General features: G+C 45.4%; 1 protein-coding gene across 1 annotated transcript; it reads right to left on the bottom strand.

Annotated features, from left to right (window-relative positions):
• Window positions 1-26,820, bottom strand: RHEB (Ras homolog, mTORC1 binding). Its single transcript, XM_083189064.1, has 8 exons — window positions 26,514-26,820; window positions 8,694-8,765; window positions 7,432-7,499; window positions 6,836-6,918; window positions 6,406-6,462; window positions 6,285-6,332; window positions 3,088-3,169; window positions 1-584 (listed from the first exon to the last, which is right to left on the bottom strand). The coding sequence occupies exons 1-8, from the start codon at window positions 26,563-26,565 to the stop codon at window positions 492-494; spliced, it is 555 nt and encodes a 184-aa protein (XP_083045190.1). The 5' UTR covers window positions 26,566-26,820; the 3' UTR covers window positions 1-491.

Below are 26,820 nucleotides of genomic sequence, written 5' to 3'. Positions count from 1 at the left end.
TAAGGTCTGCAGCTGTTTTATTTACAAGTTTACACTGAACAATGATAGAAACACCGACTTTCAAGCCTGGTTAAGTAAAGAATAAATGTAACAATAAGTATCAGTTAAGTGATTACAATATTATAAACAAACTACACTGAAAAAGTTAATGCCAGTTAAAGTATTGGCCATAATATTAAGAAATAGGATATACAAATTGAATGTGTGATTGAAGAGTTGAAGATGGTAAGATCTGCACAGAAGTCAGATTTCTGTATAAACTGAATACAAGGAAAAAAAAAAAAAATATTATAAAGAAAAATAAAGGCTGTGACCATCCTTATATCTGCTTAACCCTTCCCATCCCAGAAGAGGCCACAAGGCAATTGCTAGCGTTACCACCTCTCCTGGGAGAGGAATAATTATCAGGAAAGCCTAGTTTCGAAGTAGAACAGGCAGTTTGCTTATTCAAGTAGAATATATTCCCAGTGTCCGCAGCTTGTGTAGTGGAATTACATTACGGAGCAGGACGACTTCCCTTGTGAGCATCCACCATCAATTTTTTCTGCTTCCAAAATTATTCTTTTAAAAACATCAACAGTAGTCTGAGGACACAAAGTTACAGTTATAAAGCGCACAAGATACAGGACAATGGGGCAGATGTATTGAGCCTTAACATTGCTCTTCCATTGATTTTAGGTGTCCCCCAAAATTTTATTCTTGGCCCTCTTCTTCTCTATCTCTATACGTCCTCTCTGGGTGAGCTTATTTGCTCACTCGACTTCCACTATCACATCTATGCTGATAACACTGAAATCTACCGATCCTTTCCTGATCTCTCTCCCTCTATCCTCAGTCATTTCTCCAACTGTCTCTGCTGTCTACTCTTGGATGACCCAGCGCTTTTTTTTAGACTTAAAATATCAAGGACTAAGCTGACCTCTTCCCACCCTCCAGCATAAAACCCGACCATCTCTCATACTAACCTGTTTATGCCCACTTCTTTCCCTTCTGTGTCACCCCTGTCTGTCTAACCCTCCCCTTTTAGAATGTAAGCTCTCACGAGCAGGGCCCTCTTTTCTCATGTGCCTTTCTTAGAATATATAAACCTCTGCCACCCTGATGCTTGCTTCAGTGTCCTGTCCACTGATGCAACTATCCGGATTTACCATGTACTTGTCCTAAACTGTCTTGTGCTGTAATTCGTTATGTGTTTTGGTACTTATGTAGTATCTGGGCGTCCGATTTAGAAATCGGATTGGATCGGATCGCATCGCATCGCATGCGACCAAATCGTATGCGATGCGATGGTCAAGATTTTTCCATAGGATTCAATGTTAAAATGGTCTGAGTCCATTTTAACATAGAATTCAATGGGAAAAAGGGGTCCTTTTCCTTTCCCCACTATCCAAGTGGGCATGGAGTTGGATATAAACCTGTGGCGAGCGTAGCGAGCCACCGAGCCCGAAGCGTGGCGAGCGTAGCGAGCCCCGCGAGGGGACACAGAATACTTTTTAAGAAATATGCGTCCGCTCGCCACGCTTCGGGCTCGGTGGCTCGCTGCGCTCGCCACGCTATATAAAATCAACTCTATGCCCACTTGGATAGTGAGGAAATGAACAGGACCTTCTTAACATTGAATCCTATGCAAAATCGCATCGAATCGCATCGCATCGGATTGTATGCCTTAAGGTAAGGCATACAATCACAAAATCGGCAGCCCAGATACTACATAAGTACCTGTGTTTTTGCTAATAACTATGCTCTGTAAAGCGCTGCGGAATCTGTGTGCGCTATATAAGAAACTGTTCATACATAAATAAATAAATAACAAGAGATAAATGCAAGGGTGATCAGGAGAGAAACGTCCAGACAACATAGGTTGAACTAGATGGACGCAAGTCTTTATTCAGCCTCACCTACTATGTTATATCACCTGCTAACTGCCACGCTACAGGCTGTGTTTGAAAATAGTCAGTAAGGAGCTGATTGGCTGGACGATTATCTTTATCACCCTTGCATTTATCTCTGGTTAAGGCTTAATACATCTGCCCCAATGTTATTTAGTACAGGTTCATATCTGCACAAAACACAAATCCCGATATGTATGGTCTAGTCCAGTGGTTCCAAACCCTGGTACTCAAGTACCCCCAACAGTGCACGTTTTCCAGGTCACCTGGCAGGTGCACTCAATATTCAGGCACATTTGAAAAGATCCACAGGTGGAGCTAATTACAGCTCTTGTAATTCTGTGTGGAGACCTGCAAAACGTGCACTGTTGGGGGTACTTGAGGACCAGGGTTGGGAACCACTGGTCTAGTCTCCTAAATTACCTACAACATGGACACACCCATTCTTTACTATTCACATTTTTTTTTACAGTTTCAACATTTGCTCAGTCAGGTTTTCCCAGACAGTCTGTACCCTAGTTTGGTGCTCCAGAGCCCTGAGATGTGTCGATATCAAGTACCCACGGATTTATAAACTCTTAATGCAGCCAAACATAATCTTGTTTAAGATTATGAACACATGGATGCAGGAACGTATCCCAGATCCTGTGTGTTTTCGCACAAACAGGGAAATTATTCTGGGAAAAGAATTAACCTGGCCAAGGACAAATACATCATGAAAGCTTTTATTTCTGAGGAATAATTTACTGCTACTAATTGAACTCCCTCAAAATATACAGAATTCTGATTAAGTAAACAAACACCCCATTCTGATATCTGACCAGCCGTTCCATGTCAGTTATCAGTGGTTACGTTTAGTCTGTAGATTAGGAGTGTGGGTAAACATCCATTCTAAGTGCACTACCTGCATGAACGCTAGTTACTAGCTGTAGTTACTGTATAACTGCTGAGCGATGACAGATTTGTTGCTGGTTGTCAAGTCTTCAGCATGGGATTGCTTTATGGCCATAATCTAACGCATCTGTACAAATTGTTCCCTAGACCTTACAGTAAATCGATTTCTGCAATTTTGCAGCACTCAGCAGCTCATTACAGTAACCACCAACAGTGTCCAATGAGGCATATGTCTAAGAACTGAACAAAGACATGAACTACAGCAATTAAAATGGGCATAAATATTAGTTTAACTAAGACATACCTGATTCTCCTTAGCAGAAGACTCCAGGAACGCTGCATGCCAAGATTCTGCAAGGGCTTTCCCTTCTTCATAGCTTATCACCCTGTTTAACAAATCACATTTTAGGTGTAGAATTAGTAAAGTCATCTAGCATTGTGCGTATCCGATGAGTAGCAGTTCATATATTAGCATTTTTGGTCTATTTACCAAACAAACTGCTATTTAGAAAGCATACAAAAAGATTTGAGATTACTTCCATCAGTGTAAAGGAGCCCATACACGCTCCGTTTTAAAGCTCCGTTCGGTACTTTTAAAGTACACATCTTATTGGATCGCATCCCTAGTGCATGCACTGCGATCCGATACGATGTGTACCTAGTACAAAAAGTATGTGCAGCACATACTTTTTGTACCGTACTATGTGATGCGCGCATCACATAGTACAGAACGGAGCCGGCGAAAACGGAGCATGTATGGGCTCCTTAACAAATATTGAAACCAAGTGTGTATTTTTTGTTGGTATCATTGTTGCAATGTGCTTTAATGGCTTCATGTATACACCATAACTAATGGTGTGTACAAACGGTGAGATTCGACTTATGGTGTGTACACACACTGTACAATTCAGCATACAATTTTGACTATATAGTCAAAAACATATGCAGACCGCACAGGTTTTTTAACCATGCGATCCCACAAATCAAAGCCAGATAGACAGGGCTACTGACTACACATCTGCACTAGAGTCCAAATTGCTGGGGTTTCTGGCTTGCCGTATGATTTGATCACATCGGGATAGAATAGCACAGCCGTCGACCATGCGTACACACCATAAGATTTGATCGCTATGCAATTTTTGCTAACTCATGTGCTATTTACATACAATTCATACTATCTACATTCCATCAGCACTATATAGTAATTTCTGCACTGTTAATTTGGCTTTTCAAGAGTGCGCAATGGCTCGGGATAGAGATCATATAAAATCATGTTCGATCTGATATCTATGCGATACTGATTAAAATGACTATATAGTCAAAATCAAAGGCCTAATTGCACCATGTGTACACACCAAGATATTTGGCAGCTTCACCTTGAAAGCGGTGGGAGAATTTCACGTAGAAACACATACACCAACGTTTACAGTTAAAGTAATGCGAATCATTTTATGCCGTCATGCCTTCAAAAGACTAACATTAGTTAAGTGGGTGTCATTGCAGCCTGTCTACTGTAATTAAATATCTGTCCATCCTTCCTCCCACCCACAGGGCCAGATGTATCAAGTTTGAAAAATTGATAAACTAACCAATCAGCTCCTACTGTCATTTTTCAAACCTGTCAGTTAGTGGAGAGTGATAAACCAGCCAATCTGCTCCTATCACGTTTTGAAGCTTGATACATCTGGCCCAGAGTTTCTACACCCCCCCAATCTCCTGTTGTCACCACCATCATGTCCCCCATTCTCCAGCTCCGCTGCTTTGGAGTCTTGCCTTCTACTCTCTTTTGCCCAAACAGATCCAATACCTGGCTCAATTCTGTCATTTCCAGCTAAGCAACATTGCTTGCATTAGGCCATTACTCTCCCAGAGGGCTTCAAAAGTGTTAAAATGGAGTGATCAACAGCCAGCCAATCAGCTCCTACCTGTCATGTCACAGACTGTTTGAAAAATGTGGGACAGGAGCTGATTGGCTGGCTGTTTATCACTTTTGAAGCTTAGAGAATCTGGCCCAGAGTGACTAAAATTATTCACTCACTGGTCACCTCAATGCTGGACTACTGCAACAGTCTACTCATTGGCCTCCCACGCTACCAGCTTGCACCCTTCCAATCTGCCCTGTCTCCCACTCCCCTAGAAAAAATACATTCAAACTCCTCACCTTCACATGCAAGGCTCTTTATAATTTCCTTGCTCCCTACACACTCTCTCCTGCCCCCTAAAGTTAACAAATGACAGTCACAGCTCCTCTATCCTGGTCACTGCATCCCATGCACATATACAAGATTTAGCCCGCATTGCCTCACTTCACTGGAATAAGCTCTCTAGCTTAGGCTCTCCCTCACCTTTCATAGCTTCAAACATACACAAAAGCCCACCTGTCCATCAAAACGTACCCTTCTGCATAACGTAGTACTGAGGCTCCTCTCCCTACCTTCTGCCTCATGTCCTGACCATTCCACCCAGTCTCAATTCCGGCCTCCTTGAGTGCACCTAATGTCACATGTCTGTCCAGCCATGTCCAAACTGTGACCCTCCTGTTGTGAAACTACACATCCCAGCATGCCTTGCCATCGTTTTAGCATTAACTTACAGCAAAACTGTGGCAAGGCATGTTGGTGCTTGTAGTTTCACAACAGCTGGAGGGCCATAGTTTGGACATGCCTGCTCTAGACCAGTGGTTCCCAACCTTGGTCCTCAAGTACTACAACAGTGCACATTTTCCAGGTCTACACACAGAATCACAGGCAAAATAATTACCTCCACCTGTGGATCTTTTAAAATGTTACTGAATGATTGCACCTGCCGGGTGACCTGGAAAATGTGCACTGTTGGGGGTACATGAGGACCAGGGTTGGGAACCACTGCTCTAGACTAAGCTCCTTGGAGGAAGGCCCTTTCCTCCTGTTCTCACAGCCCCATTCTCTTGCGCCTCAATAACAGCACTGTCACTCAGCTACCATCTATACCTGCTTCTCGTCTCACTTGCGATTTTGACAACCCGCCTCTGGTAGCATGTGGACACTTGTTTCCATACAGATGGCCTCTTTCTTGCAGGGGCTGTCGATCCTATCAGCAACTCGCGCGGGCCCCATGGATACGATGCTTTGACCTCCGCCCACCACCTCCCCCAGTGCCCCCTATCCCTGCCCGTCTCCCTAAAGTGGAGACGGGCAGGGACCCGCAGCTGGAACGCGTGTGAGACACACGTGCGTCCCAGTCAGATGGAGCGCCTCTGCGCCGGACAGCGCAAACATGCTGGCAATCCCCGGCCAAGAACCAAGGGCGCTCCATCTGTATTGTGTACTACGATGAGGATTGTGCTCCTAATTGTTACCTATGCACAGATTTCGTTTTGCCGTTATATGTTTAGTTCTGTGCAACCTGTATTGTTTTGTGTCAACTTATAAATCAAGTGTAATATTTATATCGCTTTAATATATAGCTCTATCTAGTAAAAATAAAAAAACACAAACTATTTGTAAGAAGCACATCACAAACCTTTCCATGTGCAAGTCTTTCTTGTTTCCAACCAACATAATGGGTATCCTGCAGAAAAAGGCAAACTGTCAGGTGGAGTTTGATTTCTTTTTTTGTAATATGCAAGAGGATTGTAACTTACTGGACTTTTCCCACCATATCCAACAATTTCTCATGGATCACTTTAACGACTTCAAAACTAAAAAGATAATAAAAGAAACTTTCTTAGGATGCAGAATATTGATAGACGGAAGTAATCTTAAAGCACAGATCAAGGCTTCAAAAAAAATAAAAAAATAAATAAAAAAGGATGCAGTCAGGATCACAATGGTAGTACCAGAATTAGGATTAGGCATGAGGGGGAAGGTTGATGCAAGGCTGCAGGAGGTGACTCTTAGGGGTAGGGTTGAAATACATACAAGAATCCAAAGATTTGGGATGACTATTGGTATAGTAACCACCACGCTTTGGACAGGTGTGGGGACACGGGCATCCATTCTCATGGCAGAATCAGACATTAGTTAAACCGCTAGCAACCTTCAGCAAGAGCCGTTAATAGCATAATAACCTACCTTTTGATGGAAGTGACTGAATATACAAGTATATATCCATTAATGTCTATGGAGTAGGTCTGGGGGATTATGGAAAATTCATCCTAGGGAGAAAAAATTTTTTTTTAGAACAAACCTACCACACATCCAAGATTCCAAGCAAATGCTAGAGACCTTGAGGTACATTTAGGATTATGCAGCTGCTATACGTGTACCCACTTCACAGCAGTATCGTAATGTAGTGAGTACCAATAACGGCAGCATCTAGGGTTACATGGCTTTTGTGTGAGGTGATATGCAGGACTTGACCAATTGCCATTTTGGCAATTTGAAGTCAAACTTTAAGACCTGCAAAGTCACGAATATCAGACTATAAAACAAAGATTTGCTACTTCCATATATGAGCCATTTTAGAGTCTTTTCTATTATAATTCCTCATAAAAGGATAACCTACTTATAAATATTTCAACTTTAAAGCTACTAAGATGATATTTGTGTACATGCTAGGCTGTCTAGTAAGGACACCACACCAAAATATATGCGTGTGTGTGTGTGTGTGTCTCTCCCCTCCTAGAAATTTTTTTTTTTTTTTTTGAAGACCATGCTCCAGTACTTACTTGTCCAGCAGTATCAACTAACTGAAGGTGGTAATCTTGTCCATTCACAGAGATCAGTTTAGTAAATGCTAGGGAAAAAAGAAATAAAACCTTTTATGATTCACTTTCCTGTGAAACAGCAACTGGTGAATAATGGAATTATGCCCTATAGGGTGCCAAACAGATAAGCATTTATAACCTATTAATTCCAATGTGAGAAGAATGTGCTCTTAGCAAGTGAAGTGGAAATTATAAAACATCCATTTAGTATAGTACAATTCAGTGATGGCTAAACTTGACACTCCAGCTGTATATATTTTATAATTGAAAGGGATGGTAAAAGCTTACAACCAAAGCAGTAGTAAGTCGGGTCACATGAACAGTAATTTAGCAACCTGTGAAATCAGTATGCTGGGTCACACATGGAAGGAACCCAACGAGACACCTTTCAGGCAGGCGGCAAGACGCGCTTGGAGATAAGACCTCCAAATACTGCCTTTTCCCAGGTTGTAAACTAGTCTGCTAGCATACCCCTTGACTTGTTTCCACTGACAAATCCCAGGTTTACATGCAATAACCCAGGATTGTGTTTGTGAAAAAACGGGTATGAGACAGGACGGTATGGGTCATTAGGTTAGCCAGGTAGAAAGTGTCTAGGACAACCCCAAAAAGTTGACATGGGGGAAAAAGCCCTTTGGGAGGAACAAGTGGGTCATATGCAACAATGCGCTGGGAGAATATGGGGCAAAAAGGGCTGATTCTAGGTCCAAAAATTTTGTAGGAGCCCCAATTAAGATACATAAAAGTATACTGCTGTAGTAAGAATGGCTAGAGCCTGAACTCCCATTGCACCGGAATTGGAGATTCTTCAGTAAAATCCTGCGTATATTAGGTTTCCAAAGGAATTAAACAATGAGATAACTGGAAACACCAAAATATTGACCAATGAAAAAAAAAAAAAAAAAAAGGAAGTGTAGAAAGGGGCCCAACCAGTTATAAGAATGATAATTTATGGAAACTGTCCTAAGATTCAAGCTCCTCATAGCGCCTTAAACATAGTATGACCAATGCAGTCTGGCTCTTGGCAGGGTTTCCCTTTCCATTACACCCCCAATTACCGATGTGAGGGACAATGATATTTAAGAGTGTTGTCCAAAAATCCATCAGTAATGAATTGTACAAATATGCAATGATCCTTGATGTCATGAAAAACCCACTAGTTACCATTTAACCCACATAAAAGATACTGTTCAACTACAAAGCCATTTTATAGAATCACTTACTGTTTTCTATGGTGGGATCATAGGAGTCCACAAACTGTCCCTCAACAAACTGGATTGTTAACGAACTCTTTCCTAGAAAACAAAGAATCATTACTATAGAAGACTGCAGGGATGTGTTTAGTGTAGTACACAAGCATTGTCATAGGACCAACTACATTGGCTTTCATCTGACCGCGGGTTTGGATTCCAGAGTCAATATTTTGACTGCTAAATGCGCACCCTCCCAACTACCCAGACAGGAACAGCACCTCTCCCCAACTGCGCACACAAGCCGACTATATAAAGCTTTTTTCCTTTAGCTATTAAAAAACAGAAAAGGTCTAATTCAGCAGCAGCTAGTTTACACTACATATAGCCCTCGCATGGCAGTTACATGAAGAAACAGCAGCATATCTCTGGGGCTGCACCCACCAGGGGGTGGGAGTGCCGACCGCACACTGCCCCTGACGGGGGACGGGGCTAAGTAAGGAGTACTCCCAAACTCCCACCCTCCCTCCTCCGCAACATGACCCATTTGTGGTAATTGAGAATATGAGTTAAGATCCTAGGATCTAGAGCAGAGGTACCCAGACTGAGTCCTCAAAGCGCACAAACAGTCCAATTTTCAAAGTATAACCAGTTTTAAAGCAAACATTAAAATGTCACCTACAACAAAAGCCGTACACTGGTGCAATTTGGACACCATCCGATTGTCGGACCAGGCCGAGAAATGGAAGGAGTTTCAGATCCAATCAATCCATTGTCCCGTGCACATTGGGTCACAGTCGGAAATTAGACCTGCTGAATCGCAGGGTTCCTATTGAGCCAGACATGGTTACATAGTAGATAAGGCTGAATAAAGACTTGCGTCCATCTAGTTCAGGCATGTCCAAAGTCAGGCCCGGGGGCCAAATGCGGCCGTGCTGTCATTTCAAGCGGCCCGCAGCCTCCAGCTGGAAGCGGGCAGAGCATCAGATGTGGGAAGCACAGGACACTAGTGGTGGGGCCCCAGTGAGCGCACCTTTACCTTGCTGTCTGCTGCAGTGAGGAGGTGCCAGCTGCCAGTCAGATGTGTTTGGCATTTTACCGCTGCTGCAATCATATATCACCCTACTCCACAATCCTAGTGACAGCAGTGTTTGGGTAGGGGGGCAGCAAGGGGGAAGCTTGCTCCCGTAACATGCAGAGTGGAGGAGGGCGGCAGCAGGTGCCCAACCATCTCCTGTCCTTGCAGTTCCTGGTTTGCCTCTCCGTCCTCTGGCTCACACAAGGGGCTGAGAAACATACAGAGAAGGGAGGGAGCAGGCAGGGGGACATACAGTCAATGGGATCAGAGTGGGGGACATACAGTGAAGGAGGCAGTGATGGCCATTCAGAGAAGGGGGAGCAGGGCTGGGGACATACAGTGAATGGGGCAGAGTGGGGTACATAGTGAATGGGGGTCATACAGTGAAGCAGGGTCAGGCTTGGGGACATACAATGAATGGAGGCACATTAAGAGAAGGGGGGCAGGCTAGGGGACAGAGTGGGAAACATACAGTGAATGAGGGGCAGGCTGGGGGATACAGTGAATGGGTCAGGCTGGGTGAAATACAGTGAAGGGGCAGGCTTGGGGACAGAGTGAACGGGGGCAGAGTGGGGGACCATTCTAATGTGCTTAATGATTCAAAGAATGTCAGGCTGAATGGTCGGCCCCCCCACACATTTACACTTCACCAAATCTGGCCCTCGTCGCAAAAAGTTTGGACACCCCTGATCTAGTTCAACCCAGGTTTTTAATAGCTATCCCTGGATGTATATTATGTTCTGATATTTTTAAAAACAGATTATGTTACTTATTCGTACCCATGGATGTTTATAACCAATAAATGTTTATCCAATCTTATTTTAAAACTTATTTATTGTGTCTGCCGACACCACTTCTCCAGGGAGAGAGTTCCAAAGTTTGACTGCTCTGACCATCTAGAAGAAAACATTTCTTTACAAAACAAAATATTTTTTTCTTCTAATCTAAACTCGTGCCCTCTTGTCCTAGATTCCTTTCTAGTAGAAAAAAAAAAAGGGAGTTTTGACAGTTCCTCAAATTGGCCCCTGATATATTTGAACATATCCCCCCTTAAACGTCTCTTCTCTAGTGTGAATAGTCCCAATTTGCTTAATCTCTCCTCATAGCTTAAATTCCCCATCTCCCCAATAAGCTTTGTTGCGCTTCTTTGTATTTTTCCAATTCTGTGATGTCCTTTCTATAGTGCGGGGCCCAGAACTGGAGGGTCAGAAGCAGGCTTGGATAGAATACGATGCAAGTGAGCATTGCATGCAACTTCTCCAAGTGGAGAAAATGCTGCAGTGCATGGGGGCCTTTAGGTGGATGGGCTACAGCAGCAAAGATCAGATTTGAACTTGTGCCTATTCTATGCCATCAGTCAGAATTCAATGCCTAGTGTGACAATTTCTATTGAGACATTAGGTGGTAAAGGGTATGGGAAAAGAAAGCAGAATCATCCTGCTTTGTGTTTGGTTCAGGTTACTGGTGGTGCAATGGTATGGGTAGTGTTTTCTTAGCAGACAAAGCCAGAAAGCAGTGACCTGTCAAACGTTGGGTGCCAGGTGACGCTGTAACATTAGGACAGTTTCTCCAACATCGAAATCCTGACTGTCATGGTCGCATAGCACACCACTCAAACTTCAGTATTAGTGGTGTGTGAAGTGCTAGCCCTTGTGAGGATGTATAGAAGTTGGGGTATATGTAGGGTGAAGGGTGTATGCACTTGTGTTATTGGCCAGGACGTATGGTGCCAATAATAAGCACACGTGAATACATGCAAGTGTTATGAAGAAAACACAATTCTAATGTATTTGCTATACGAGGATACAAATTTTTGAAGACCACTCCAACACTCCTATCACATTGCATTCCCGATACAGTGAATGAGTGTTTCAAGTATTGTTACAGCTAATCGAAAACTTTGTGTAGAGTTAAAGTCACTGTTCCAATAGGTAGGATTGGCTATATAGGCAAAAACTCGGTAGGGTGATCAGTCACCGTCCCATGTATCCAATGGGAAAGCAGCATCACTTGCTCAGCCCAACCACGTTAAAACATTGTTGCTGATCCCAACAAGTGTGCGCATGATGGGTGTGGTGACTGTACTTGCAATAAGGGAATGGGATACAATCATTTTATTTTTAAACTTATAATATGGATGTGAGGGGTACAGTACAGGGGCATAAAACCACTGCCACTGTACAGCAACAGGTCCTCTAAATGGGCAGCTGAAGGAGGTTGCAGATGTTGGCTCCAAACTTTCAGAAGCAAATATCAGGGTAAGCAAATATAGATGTAGGTGTACCAGCATGTTTTGTCCTCGTTTAGGACTTTCAAGGGTAGGTGCTCATTGTCCATTGTTCCTGCTGTATATCTTTAAGTCCTGCAGTCCAGCCAGAGTCTGCACCTCATCCATTTCTGGATTAGTCTTATATCAATATCTGATGTACTGCACATGTGAGGCCACAGCAGAAACCAGAACCTTGGCACTGCAGTTTTTCCATTTGGCCAAACTAAATGAAACAATGAGCTGCACTGAATCACAAAACTCCTCCTAGTGTAAGAATGGTGGTAGGGTCATCAATGAAGAGGTGCCCATGACTACATATAATTTCATAGGATGCACTTGATAGAGCTTACCATCAATGCTCATTGGTTGGCCATGGCCAAGTTCTCCACTCTTTTCCCTGGTTTATGAATAGACCCCATTGGTATTGATTGACCAACCCAGCAATTCGACCTGGGTTATAAGGGGTTAAACTCTGTTGCCCTCTGTATAATGGGGGACCTGGTTAAATTCATCAATTTGTACCCACCGCAGCCAAGAGTCTTCCTGGAAAACTTATAAAACATCCTATGAGAAATATTGTTTGTTATATTGCCATTTTATTGGGATCAGATGTGCTGCAGTAAGAGATGTTAGAGAACCACCTAAAATGTAATACCCCTTTTACACCAAAATCCCTGGTTGGACCCTGGTCTTTGAACACGGGAGTTTCCAGGGTTGGACCCAGCTTCATACCCCATTTACACAGCACTGTGACCCAGGTCTGCACCGTTTACACTGAACCTGGGTCAGCCCTGCTTTTCCCTATGGATGACATTAAAAATGTCCATTTTAGGACCAATAAACTGCCATCCAACCTTCCCTCAAATATTTGAAATAAAAATTAAAAGACCTGACAAGTTAGCATTGAAAAATGTTCGTTTGTTTACTTTGTAAAATGTTTTTCAAAAAGTTTTATTCAGTGCTCAAGCACACATAGCGGTATAAAAGTGCAGCATCATCCATGTGCTCCCCCCCCCCCAAAAAAAAAATATATAAATGATACTGCATCCAATTATGAATTCTGTATGCACTGCTCATATCCTTCCTGGCTGCTGTCTTTTGCCACTGCAGCGCACTGTGGAAAGGCGTCCAGCACTTCTGGTATCCTTTCAGCACTACCTGGATGTCCCAACCTGGGTTGGGACCATTTACACCGCATACGACCCAGGTCCAACCAGTGTTCAACCCTGGTCAGGACCTGGGTAGGAGACCAGTGTTACTGGACCTGGGTTGGCGCCTTTTACACCAACGCTGACCTGGGTCCGACCTGGGTTATTCCTTGGTGTAAATGGGGTATTACACCTACACCTGTTTGGGGTACTTTTTTGCTTGGTGATGTGTTCGTTCAATTAAGAAGTTAGTAGTTATCAGTTCACTAGTAAGCCCGCTCAAAGCAAATGCTTCAAAAGCTAGTCTGCTACCTTGTGATTGCCTCTGTGCAAGCTGTAGCTTCACTCGCAGCCAACAAGATGGCAGTGTTTCAGAGACAAAAATCAGACACCTCTGTTAGATCGAACATTCTGAAGTTTAGCATATCTTATAATATATAATTAGATATCTCCAACCAACAATTCAATGTTACATTACAGGGGACACATTCAGATCTAACTATACACTGAAGTATCTCAATGCTAGGCATCCATCAGATGTGTTCAGCTTGTCAGGCAGAATGTTAATCTGTATGAGATATTTTACACGTGTGTCCACATCTCCCCTCACTATGCTTCAAGCGTTGCCTGGTGCAAGTGAGCTGTAGTAACTTTTTGCATTCCCCCAAATATGAATGTTCATCACAATGCGATGTGATAAGCCACTTCCTAACCCTACTTTATTTGATCAGTGCAGAAACTTAGGTACTTGTGTAGTTTCACGGTGCCATGCGTCTGAGTCCCCTCGCCCGATTCGCTCGCCCACGCTGCGGGCTCGGTGGCTGGCTACACTCGCCACGCTATTTAAAAACAACTCCATGCCAACGTGGATAGTGGAGGTATGAACTATCCATGTTGGCATGGAGTGAAGTTACTTTTTGTAACTTAGTTTGTGGCGAGCGTAGAACCCGGAAGTAGCATGGCGCCATGCTGGCGCTGTGAAACTACACAAGTACCGAAACTTTATATGAAGCCCGAAAAGCAGTTGGCGTAAAAACCGAATAGTGATAGAGGAGTGTTGCATGTCAAATTCATCTGTGCAGCCTCATGAAGTGGTTTTGTTGCATCACACTGTAAATGACAAAGATGCTCAGCACTAGCAAGGTTGCATAGGTCCTGATGCTACAGGATGTGTTTAGCATGCCAACAATCGTGCATCAGCTGTGAAAATCCCAGCACCGGAAGCCTGACTGACAGCCACAACAACGGATCATTGGATTCTGCTGCTGGTGATGCCGGAAAGTATCCCAGTGTCTCTGCAATAGGCCGCATTCAGGGATGTTTAGATTCGGCACCAAGCTATCATATACAGAAGATGGAGGGGAGGGGTTGTAAATACACTGGTCAGTCTTCTGACCGCCAACACCCCTCCTGCTAGACATGAGTATGTATTTTCCATATGGCACAACTGCACCGGGGACCTGGAGAATATGAATTGTGGCTTTGAGGACTAGTTAGGCCACCCCTTTATCCTGGACGTTTTACACACATTGGCCTAAACTGTATATTTGCCCTTCAGCTGATTTAACATGATTATTGGGTGGGCACTAACACCGGGTACAAATGCCAGTTTATTCACACAGGGTGCCAAGGACAGACTAGTGTAGTTCCTGGCATTCAAACTTAGTTCTGTGTGAACATTCTGTACTGCTTCCTTGTCTGGAAAAGGAAATCCTTATGTCACAGAGCTAGCATATGCTACACCAATACTAGCAAGGACAAATCATGGACTCAGACCATCCAGAGAACTTAATACCAGCATCAGTTACCAGTCCTACTTCGTATTCCCTTCAAAAAGGTCAGACATAACAGCTTGCAGACCATGCTAGTAGCATTATATTAACGTGACACTATTGCAGGGACATAGTCCAAATTATTCAAGTCAGAAACCCAATTTAATTCATGTTTATCAGCTGAAGGGCAAATATACAGTTTAGGTCAATGTGTGTAAAACGTCCAGGATAAATCAGCTGTTGTGGGAAAGGTCAGCATTGTAGATGTACAAAGGTAGAAAATACCCATGAACAGCGCAGTCAATAGTGTCTGATGTTTCCAGACCAGACCTAGTAGTGTGACCTGAAATGTCATCTGCTGCCTTTTATGTGTATTAACGTCGCACTGAAATAATGCTTCCTGAAGTTTCAGGAATTGTTCTCTCCGCCATCACATTACTGTAGTAATCTATAGTTTCCGACAGCCCTAGAGGTAATCAAAGCACTAAATACCAAGATGTCAGCTGTATAAAAGGGGATAATTGCAGTAGACCAATGCTGGGTGCACACTGGGAAATTCCCACAGTCGCTGCTATCTAGATCAGCAGTGTTGGGGGAAACCTACCTGTTGGTGACATCACCCACTCCCATGCTCTGTACATGCAGTTGCTGATATTGTTAAGATTGTGCTGCTTGTACCAACAACCAGATACATAAGTAACATTGACCGTACATTTGCATCTCACCAAGAAGGGGCTCCATTGTACCAGTATGGGAAAATCTTCTTAAAATTCAGGGCTGAAAAATGGATTCAGCCGTACTCTGGTGATGTCGGCGGGCCTGTGCAGCAGCTGCCCAGTTCCTATAAGGAACATTTGCCGGCACATTATATCTCCTCCCTGAGGCAAGCAGAAACGTAGAAAGGGTCTGGCTTTCCACACCATGTAATTGATTTATATAGATAGAAGAAAACCTTGCACAGCATTAGCATAATGCAGAGTCCATTTAGGTATTTTTGGTAACATTCCACCCTGAAAAGGTAACAGGTGAGAAATATCCTCTGTGGGATAGGTTACTCCAGAAGACGACATAAAATGGGTTATGTTGTGGGAGGTGAGCCATACAAGAGACCAATGCATATATGGGAAAACCAACACTTGAATAGTAGGATATACACTGCACAGAAAGCCACATGGAATACATCCGAGGCAACCATCTGGTAGAAGGAAACCGGGAACATTTCGATAAAATTATAAATGTGCTGGTCTCATGGGAGCACACTATTGTCCAACGGAAAAGTCCCTGCCCAATCGTGTGCTCTACCCCCTCGGCTCCTCACTCACCTTGAGGGGTAGGCCCAGGGGCAGTCCTAATATCCTCAGAGAATGTACATTGCACTGATAGGATTGCATATTGCAATGTGATTCTGGGCAGTAGCCCCCACCCAGATCCCATGGTAAATGGGCCCCTTAAAGTATAACACTAGATTGTTTCTAGCACTTAGTTTTTAGAGCAGTCTTTCACATTAAACATGTAAACTAAAGCTGTGTACACATGGGGGCAATAGGGGCTGAAATCGCACGCGACCATATTGCCAGTGATGGGAGTGTTTCCCCCGGCGATAAAAATCGCCCGGTGCGCGCTCCTGTTTTCAGACCAGTTCTAATCGGGACACCATTTCAACACATCGTATGACCAATTAGATGTAATAAAGTGCAGAACCGTACCGGTTTTCAATATGGCTTTTGATGCGCACCAGCCGTAGGTTCGGATTGAGATGTTTCCTGCTGCTGTAAGGATTTCTCAATCTCCCTTTGACTGGGCACAGATCGTGTTCTCCAATCCATTGCACAATTTCAAAGGAAATCATTTCATGATTGTCACATGATGGTCCTGGTGTGTACCCTGCATAAAATGGGAGTTCTATTGAAGATGGGATGTTGCCCATAGCAGCCAAGCAGAATCTATTGAGCACCTTCTATAAGTTAAATAGAATCTGTTTGGTTGCCTGTAGCAACATCCCAGCTTCAATAGACCCCCCATGTTAGTAAATAAACCCTGCAGTGTCTGACAAAACTAATTGTCACAATATGAAAAGTCACCGCCGAGTCGTTTCAGCTTACAGACCTCCCAGGGAGTTGGAGCCGAACAGAGGTAAAACTAGATTTGTCAAGCGCTACCTGCAGGCGCATTATTACAAGTAGAGGAAATGAAGTGTCCTGCAAGCACCCCACTGACTGCCTATGCTAATGGTCATCTATCAGCAATTCATTTGTTGCTTTATCAGATACCATCAGATAGTATTTAACACACAAAGGTGTTTGCTTTGGGCACCCAAGCTACCAGCTTTTAATACACTTTCTGTCATAGGCAAAGGCTGTGAGAAAATACATGTACATGCCGCAGGTAATGGGCTTCTGATCAAAGCAACTGAATAGCTCAGATAAACTGCCATTACTATGTACAGCCAGCAGGGGGCACACGAATTTAATTCCCCCCTAAGAACCATTACAATACAGACATGTGCCAAAAGGTGGTATTTCATGCCCTAGCATCCACTAGAGCAGTGGTAGCCAACCCTAGCCCTCGAGAGCTACCAACAGTTCACATTTTCCAGACAACCTAGCTGCTGCACAGCTGCACTCATTACTCACTGACACATTTTAAAAGATACACAGATGGCGCTAATTAGCTCACTTGTGATTCTGTGAGGAGACCAGCAAAACATGCACTGTTGGTAGCTTTCGAGGACTAGGGTTGGCTACCCCAGCACTAGAGCGTAGAAGGAGAATATAGTAGTGTGGCGAGCATAGCGATGCACTGAGGGCCAGATGCACAAAGTGTTTATCACTCAACTCCTGCAGACAGTTTTCGAACGAAGTCTGTGACATGGCAGGTAGGCGCTAATTGACTGGCCATTTGATCACTTTTGAAGCTTAGTGCATCTGGCCCTGAACCTGAAGCATAGCAAGTGTAGTGAGCCATGTGAGGGGAGTGGTGCACTATTTTGGTGTCCATGTCGACTGTCAACATTGGGACAAAAAATAAATGTGAAAACACATGTCGACCGTCCCAATGTCAACCTAATACTGGGCTGGACAAACCATGGTCGCCAGGGCGACCAGATTATCATGCCTGGCGACTAGATTCTGGCCTGCCACCTGCTGAGATAGCATAGCAAGCAGCGGCAGTGTGTCCCAGCTCCTGCCTAAGCCACCTTCTCTCCTCTCAGCATAGTGCATATACAACGGAGATCCACAGTAGAGCGGAACATTGTGGTGGGTTATTGCTGTATCCAGCACCACTGCAGCCGGGGAGGAGAAGACAGAGGTCTGGGGGCAGCTGCTGAGTGACACTGCGCGCTCTGCTGATGTCCGCAGTAATGGGTGGTGGTGCTGCTGCATCTGTCACAGTGTATAACTGGCAGCTGCACCAGCAGTGGAGGGGGACATGTAGAGGCATCGGAACAGGGGCAGCTCAGCCCCATCCCCTAAAGATGATGGAGCAGCGCCACTGTGCACCATTGGTATAATGTATAGCGCCTTCTCCCCCTCTGGCTGCATTAATGCTGCTGGGGTATCCTAGGCTCCCTCTGCCCCAGGGACCCCCGGCCTCCTCCTCCACTGGTGCTGCCTTCTCCCCAGTGACTCAGCCACCAAACCTGACTATGAACTCCACAAGGCAGGGACCCATCTGGTATATAGAACAGACTCTGCCCTGCCTCCTTCACTCTGCCGAGCCTTTGCCCCTTCTCTCTGCCCAGCATCTGCCTCCCTTTCCCCACATCTGTCACCACTCACTGTCCAGCTGCCAACCCCCTCAACAATGGCACCACTGTGGATGTTATGTTTAAGGGGCACTACTACTGTGGTAATTTATGTATAGAAGGGGAACTACTGTGGGCAGCGTACAAGGTTCACTACATTGGGTTTTGTGAATGAGGGATACTACTATGCGATGTAATGTGAACCAGGGTCACTATGGGGGGTTATTCTGGTTGATTCGCGTGGCGGCAGATTCAAAGCCTTGCAAGTCCACCAGACGACGCCCGCCGAATGCAGGTAGGCCACTCCCATCGCAAATGTTTAACATGATCACTTTGCAGGGGAACACCCACATCAGTCGATGGTCACCGGCCATCGAATGATGTGGAAGGTACACGCATATATAAGGCCATTATTGTTATATGCATGTCCTGTTTGATACTGCTTTAAAGTACAAGTCACTTTAATATTTTGGGCGATTTACTTTGTCTGGCTCCTAGATTTTAGAAAAATTTGTCAAGCCCTGACCTAATACATTTTGACCCGGATGACCTAAAGCCATGTCGACCTTCAGTGGTCAACCTACTCCACTCATTTAAACGCTGGCAACCACACCCTAAGTTGCACCCTTCACCAGGCTGATCCACACAGAAGTGCTCGGTGTAGCAAATACTTTTGGGAGACCCAGCTGAAGTATAGTCAGGCAAGATACTAATGCAGGTAACTATACTGAGCATAGACACTAATGATCTCTACACATGGTACAATACAGTCGCCGAGCAATTTTGGATTATTGCCCAGAAACCATATTGCACATTGCACTGTTAATCTCAGAAACTTTCAGTTTTGACTGACAGTCACCACTCAAAATCATGGTTGCAGGAGCATGCTCCTTGCGATTCATCACCCTGTACACAAAAAAAACAAGGAAGATATGGTCGCTGAGCTCAGATACCATTTAGCCCACGATACTGGCTAATACCGCCGATGTGTACAGGATTTAAGAGATCATAAATATCTAAACAGAGAAAATTTGCGATAAAGTTTATAATATCGATTAGCGTGCACTGGACAAAATGGGGAGATGTTTAAGCGACTCATTAGCGGATTGGACGAACTTGAAAGGAGTGCAGGAGAGGTGGAGAAAATTAAAAAGTGCAATACTAAAGGCAACGGACCTTTGTATCAAAAGGGTTAAGAAAAGTACCAAGAAAAGGAAGCCAGTGTGGTTTACAAAAGAGGTATCAACTAGTGTAAAAGCAAAAAAGATGGCCTTTAGGACATACAAGCAGACTCAAAATAATAATGACAAAGAAGTGTATCTTGCCAGACGCAAAGAGGCTAAGAAAGTGATCAGGCGTGCCAAGGCACAAGCTGAGGAGAAAATGGCTCAGTCGGTAGATAAAGGAAACAAAACTTTTTTTAAGTACCGTATTTATCGGCGTATAACACGCACAGGCGTATAACACGCACCTTCATTTTAAAAGGGAAATCTCAGGAAAAAAAGTTAAATTTCTAAATAAAAACATTTTTTTTTACAGACGCTGCTGTAGCCAGGGAGGAAGGAGTCACTGTGCAGGGAGGAGCTTTAACCCCTTGGGTGGTGGGTTGTGCTGGGGCAGGACAAACCTACCAGGGCAGGTTTATCCTGCCCCAGCAAAACCCACCACAGAAGGTTAGAAGCAGCCCGCCCCCCCTCGCCTCCGCTCCGGCGTTAGTACGCCGGAGCTTCCCTGCTGCCTCTCTCCCCCTTCCTAGCCGCCTGTCACATTTAGCAGTGACGTCGGCGGCAGGCTGGGGGATGTTCGCGGCTCGGGAGGACTCGGGTGCCTGAGCGCTTCCGAGTCCCCCCGAGCCTGGCCGACATTACCCGAGCCTGCCGCCGACGTCACTGTAAAGTGACAGGCGGGCCGGGGGGATCGGGGAAGCTCCGATCGCCGGAGCACAGGGACAGGGGGGGGGGCTGGAGCTGATCGGAGGTGTGGGGTAGAGGTGCTGCGCCAGTGGTGCACACCTGGACACCACTGGCGCGCACCTATTATATGAAATTACCGCCGTATAGCACGCATATCGGCGTATAACACGCACCCATCTTTTCCCCCTGTTTTCAGGGGGAAAAAAAGTGCGTGTTATACGCCGATAAATACGGTATATAAATGAAAGGAGAAAATCAAATGGAGGAATAATAAGACTGCGGACAGACACTGAGAATTTGGTGGAGGGAGACAAGGCAATTGCAGATCATCTAAATAATTACTTTTGCTCTGTATTCACTATAGAAGGAGAAGGGAAGGGACCACAGTTAAGTTGCAAGGACATTCATAAAAATAAGGTAGATGGAGGTACATTTACTAGGGAGAAAGTCCTAACAGAACTTTCAAGACTGAAAGTGGATAAATCAATGGGGCCAGACGGAGTGCATCCAAGGATACTAAAAGAACTAAAAGATGTGTTGGTAGCGCCATTAACAGATTTATTCAATCAGTCACTAGATACAGGTGCAGTTCCAGAGGACTGGAGAAAAGCAAATGTAGTTCCACTGCACAAAAGCGGAAGCAAAGAAGAAGCAAGTAACTACAGACCAGTGAGCCTTACATCAGTAGTAGGGAAAATAATGGAAACACTATTAAAAGAAAGAATAGTGGAATATCTTAAATTAAACAACTTACAGGATCCAAAACAGCATGGTTTTACTGCAGGGAGATCATGCCAAACAAGTCTCATTGACTTTTTTGACTCAGTGACCAAAATACTAGATGAAGGGGGAGCTGTAGATGTGGCATATCTAGACTTTAGTAAGGCATTTGACACTGTCCCACATCGCAGGCTGCTAAATAAACTTGAAAGTGTGGGATTGGATTATAAAACAATTAAATGGATAAGAACCTGGTTGCAGGATAGGAAACAGACAGTTGTCGTAAATGGAGTGCATTCTATGGAGGGACATGTTACCAGTGGAGTACCCCAGGGATCTGTACTTGGACCAGTGCTCTTTAATATCTTTGTTAGTGACATTGCAAATGGTATTGAAGGTAAAGTATGCCTTTTTGCAGATGATACAAAGATATGCAACAGAGTAGACACACCAGGAGGGGTAAATCAAATGACTGATGATCTAAGTAAACTTGAGAATTGGTCAAGAGAATGGCAACTACAGTTTAATGCTAAAAAATGCAAAATTATGCACTTGGGACTCAAAAACCCAAAGGCTCAATATAGTATCAAGGGTACTATAATGGAAACTACTGAGGAGGAAAGAGATCTAGGAGTCACTATTTCAAGTGACTTAAAGGCAGGGAGGCAATGTAACAAAGCAATGAGGAAGGCTAGTCAGATGTTTGGTTGCATAGGGAGAGGAATCAGTAGCAGAAAAAAAGACGTAATAATGCCACTTTATAGGTCATTGGTACGACCTCATCTGGAATACTGTGTCCAGTTCTGGAGGCCATATCTTCAGAAGGATATAAATACATTGGAGAGTGTACAAAGAAGGGCAACTAAAATGGTGCATGGCCTACATCACAAAACTTAACTGGATAGACTAAAAGATCTTAACATGTATAGTTTGGAGCAGAGAAGGGAAAGGGGGAACATGATAGAAATCTTCAAATATATCAAGGGTTTTAACATAGTACAGGTGGGAAATTTTCTTCAAAGGAAAACAAGTAATAAAACACGAGGACATGCACTGAAACTGGAGGGAGGTAGGTTCAGGGGAAATGTTAGAAAGAATTACTTCACAGAAAGGGTAGTGGATAAGTGGAATAGTCTCCCATCAGAGGTGGTAGAGGCTAAGACAGTAGAACAATTTAAACATGCTTGGGATAGGCATATGAATATCCTTACAAAGAAATAAGGATTAAAAAGGGTTGAGTTTACCTGAAGGGTAAAAAAGGGGCAGACTAGATGGGCCAAATGGTTCTTATCTGCCGTCAAATTCTATGTTTCTATGACCATTAAGTCAACAGTTCTCCAGTAAAAGATATAGGGCATACACTGTACGATATTGGCAAGGTTACCGTTCAGTGAAGTCATCGAGTCCCCCTTCATACATGGTTATTGATTGTCAAGATTGAGTTGCATGTACAGGGGATGGAGGACTTCATGTGTACTGCTGTGGTTTCTTAAAGATGTTGAGAGCACGCACACCCCCTTCATACATGGTTATTGATTGTCAAGATTGAGTTGCATGTACAGGGGATGGAGGACTTCATGTGTACTGCTGTGGTTTCTTAAAGATGTTGAGAGCACGCACACTTGAGCAGCAGTTTCCAAACTGTGGATCCTGACCATTTCAGCATGGAGTCATGACTCCATATTGCTGACCAACATGTTAATGACGGTACTGGTTTCCTAGAACGGCCACACCGATGTTGATCGGGTCGGTCGCATCGCATGCGATGCGACCGACGCGATCGTCCCGATTTTTACATTGATTGAAATGTGAACAGGGTCCCTGGGACCCTATTTTACATTGGATTCAATGTAAAAGTCTCCCCAGACCCCAATTTTAACCCCCTCAACAGCACCCCACGATTGACGCCAACCCGAAGCGTGGCGAGCGTAGAGAGCCCGCGAGGGGCGGCGGTACGCGTCCTCAGGCCTTTTCATACCCCTATTATCCACGTCGGCGTGGAGTTGAGAATATAAAGTGTGGTGAGCGCAGCAAGCCACCGAGCCCGAAGCGTGGCGAGCGCACGCGTATACCTGTGAAGTTAGCGAGGGGACGCGTATAACTTCACAGGTATACGCGTGCGCTCGCCACGCTTCGGGCTCGGTGGCTTGCTGCGCTCGCCACACTTTAAATTCTCAACTCCACGCCGACGTGGATAGTAGGGGTATGAAAAAGTCGGAGGACGCGTACCTCGCTACGCTTCGGGTTGGCGTCAATCGTGGGGTGACGTTCACAATGGGGGGGGGGGGGGCATATACAATGAGAAATGGGCCATATTGGCCCATTTCCCATTGTTAGCTATGTAAAATGTGCTTAATCGTGTCCATCGCATCTTGTGCCATTATAATGACACAAGACCGACGCGATGAACGCGATTACAATGTTAACAATATTTTCACATTGAACCCTATGGGAAAATCGGGTGCGTCGCGTGCCATGTTAATGCACCCGACCGACGCGATGGACCCGATTTCGCCTTTGCCGGCAAAATGGACCTGATTTCAAAGGAAATCGGGTCCATCGGGGGTAATCGTGTACCATAAGTTAAGGTACACGATTACCTCCGATGGTGGCCGTGCTAGGAAACAAGTACCTTAATGGCTCCTCTGACCACTCAGCCAATGACCCAAAGAGTCTGTCCAAAGAGTCTGTATGTATATTACTGCAAACGCCTTTGAACACTGGCTTACAGATCAGATGTAAACACCCACTGTCACCCTCTTCCACCCCCCTATCACCCTCCTCCACCCCCACTGCCTCCCGGTCTTATTAGTGATACTACTTTGCATGCAGTCTGCTGACTACAGTGGTAAAGCCAACCTGTGGTAACTCCTTTGGTTCCTGTAATAATTAGTATTTTCTGCAGGGTTCCAGAGCAAAATATCCCAAAAGATCCTTGAAAAATCTGCCCCTAGAGGCAGTAAAACGCGTTGGAGGCTGCACTTTTTGGATCCAACCAGCCGTCTATCTCCTCACATTTCGGAGAACTGCTTATTGGGAAAAATATACATCTCTTTCCACAAGTCATCGCGATTCTTAAAGTGGAGAAAGTTCCACCTACTTCACCCAACGGAGATTACAGCTTTTCATACAATCCTAAATGGATATAAGACTCCAAGGGTACCCGCAGTGGTAAATATATCTATCTTCAATAACACCTTTTTGAATCAATTGGAAAGCTAAGGCCCCCCATACACTAGGGCGACTTGTCCTTAGGACAAGTCGCCCCCGACTTCCCCCTGAGCTTCCCCGGCTGCTCCCCGGGGAAGCTTGATTAGATTGGCACTTGATGTGCCATTTTTTACATGTGATAAATCGTCTCGATTTATCACATGTAAAAAACCCGGGGAGCAGGGGGGGGGGCTAAGAGGTGGGAGCAGGGGGGCTGGGGACGCTGCAGGGACAGCGTCTGTGCGGCGAGAAGGTAGAGGGAGCAGGGGGGGCTGGAGACGCTGCGGGGGACACAGGCTGCATAGAGCCGGGCAGGGGGAGCCGGCCGGGAGCTGTCAGTAATGAATAAAAAAAAAAAGCCCATACAATGAATGGGCGGCCTGTGATTGGCTGAGCGCTCTCTCAGCCAGTCAGCAATTGGCTGAGAGAGCGCTCAGCAGCCAATCACAGGCTGCCCATTCATTGTATGGGCTTTTTTTTTTTATTCATTACTGACAGCTCCCGGCCGGCTCCCCCTGCCCGGCTCTATGCAGCCTGTGTCCCCCGCAGCGTCTCCAGCCCCCCCTGCTCCCTCTACCTTCTCGCCGCACAGACGCTGTCCCCAGCAGCGGGGGACACAGACGTGTCCCCCGCAGCGTCCCCAGCCCCCCCTGCTCCCTCCACCGCCGCGCCGCCCCACTAGGTCCCAAGTCGGGTGGTCGGACGTGCAGCAGGTCCGACCACCCGACGCAGATCCGATGCGCACGGGACCGCGCATCGGATCTGAGGGGACATCAAAACTAGCCGATTTTGGTCCGATTTCGGCCAGATCCGACTGATCTGGCTGAAATCTGACCAAAATCGGCTAGTGTATGGGGGCCTTAACTCATTCCCCCTTAAGAACTGCATTGTTCCAAATTGGGACATTATTCAGGCAGTATAATAGGAGCGGATCCTAACCAATATTTACTAATATTCACACAGTGGCGTATACAAAGGGCCGTACATGAGCTTTTTATTATGTCTATGTAATTTTTTATTGTTATATGTATGTACAATAAATGTTTTTTACTTTAATGCCTCATTGGTAAGCGCTACTTTCCTCTTTTATCCTTTTTCTTTATGTAGGGACCTACTCAGTACCTCTAAGTAGCAGCTTCACTTTGACCCCACATCCCACGGCAGCGCCCTCTGACCGCCCTAGGGTGGTCTTTTTTCTTGTTTCCAGAGCAAAATAGTTTGAAAACCCCTGCACTAGACTGAGCAGAATGCATCAGACTGTGGGTTTTACAGACCGCAATTTTTTTTGGGTAATTTATACATTTGACTGCCTAAATAAATGGTCACTGTAATAAAGGAATGGAACCAACAAAGTTGAAATATCTTAGCACCAAAAATCTTAATTTTAACATGCTACAAAAAGCAAAGCCCATGTTGCGTCCCAAAATAGCATTACACAATTGTTAAAGTTTCACCTTTACCCTACCACAAGGCAGGCAGCACCCCACCCCCTTTACCCCACCATAAGGCAGGTAGCACCCCCCCCCTTTACACCACCATAAGGCAGGCAGCACCCCCCTCCTTTACCCCACCAACCGGTAGGCAGAACCGCCACCTAGCCCCACAGTGAGGTAAGCAGACCCACCACCGCTTTATCCCCACCATCAGGCAGGCAAACCATCCCCTTAGCTCCATCGGGCAGGCAGAACCCCCACAGGCTCATCGTCACGCAGAACCCCCCAACCTAGTCTGGCATGCATAGCCCCTCCATCAGGCAGCACCAGGTCGGCGTACATTACACATGGTCTCTTCGTACAGACATCCCCATCCTTCAGTACCACATCTGGCAGAGGCAGGAGCCGGCCCGAGTCACATGCCGCATACTACGCAGTCACCGGGCCAAAGAGACACATGGGCGCACTGGGGGAGGCGCTGCACCCGGGGCACCGGCTCTTACACGTGCAGCAGGACCAACACGGTCCCGGCACCAGCCGCTGCGCCCACACAGCACACACTCACCTACGGAGCGGTACCCGAGGATGGCGATCTTCCGCGACTTGGTCTGCGGCATCTTTGGCGACTCCACTGTGGTAGTTTTAGTTCAGCCCCGAAGGCGCCGCATCCACCGCACAGAAAAGGAGGAAAGGAGCGGGCGTACACTGAGCTGAGTCTGAGCTTCTCCGTGTAGTACCCGGCCTGCTGCTGTTGCTGCGTCTCTGCGACTCCCACACGACGACAACGGCGGCCTCGCGCACTCCAGTCCGGCTGCTGCGCGTCACCTCACGTTAGGCGTCATCGCCCGCCCCCCGCCATCATCCCTGCACTA

This window comes from Crinia signifera, chromosome 5, assembly GCF_055691185.1.
Source record: "Crinia signifera chromosome 5, ASM5569118v1, whole genome shotgun sequence".
Classification (NCBI taxonomy): Eukaryota; Metazoa; Chordata; class Amphibia; order Anura; family Myobatrachidae; genus Crinia; species Crinia signifera.
This window is presented reverse-complemented; position numbering and strand designations above follow the sequence as displayed.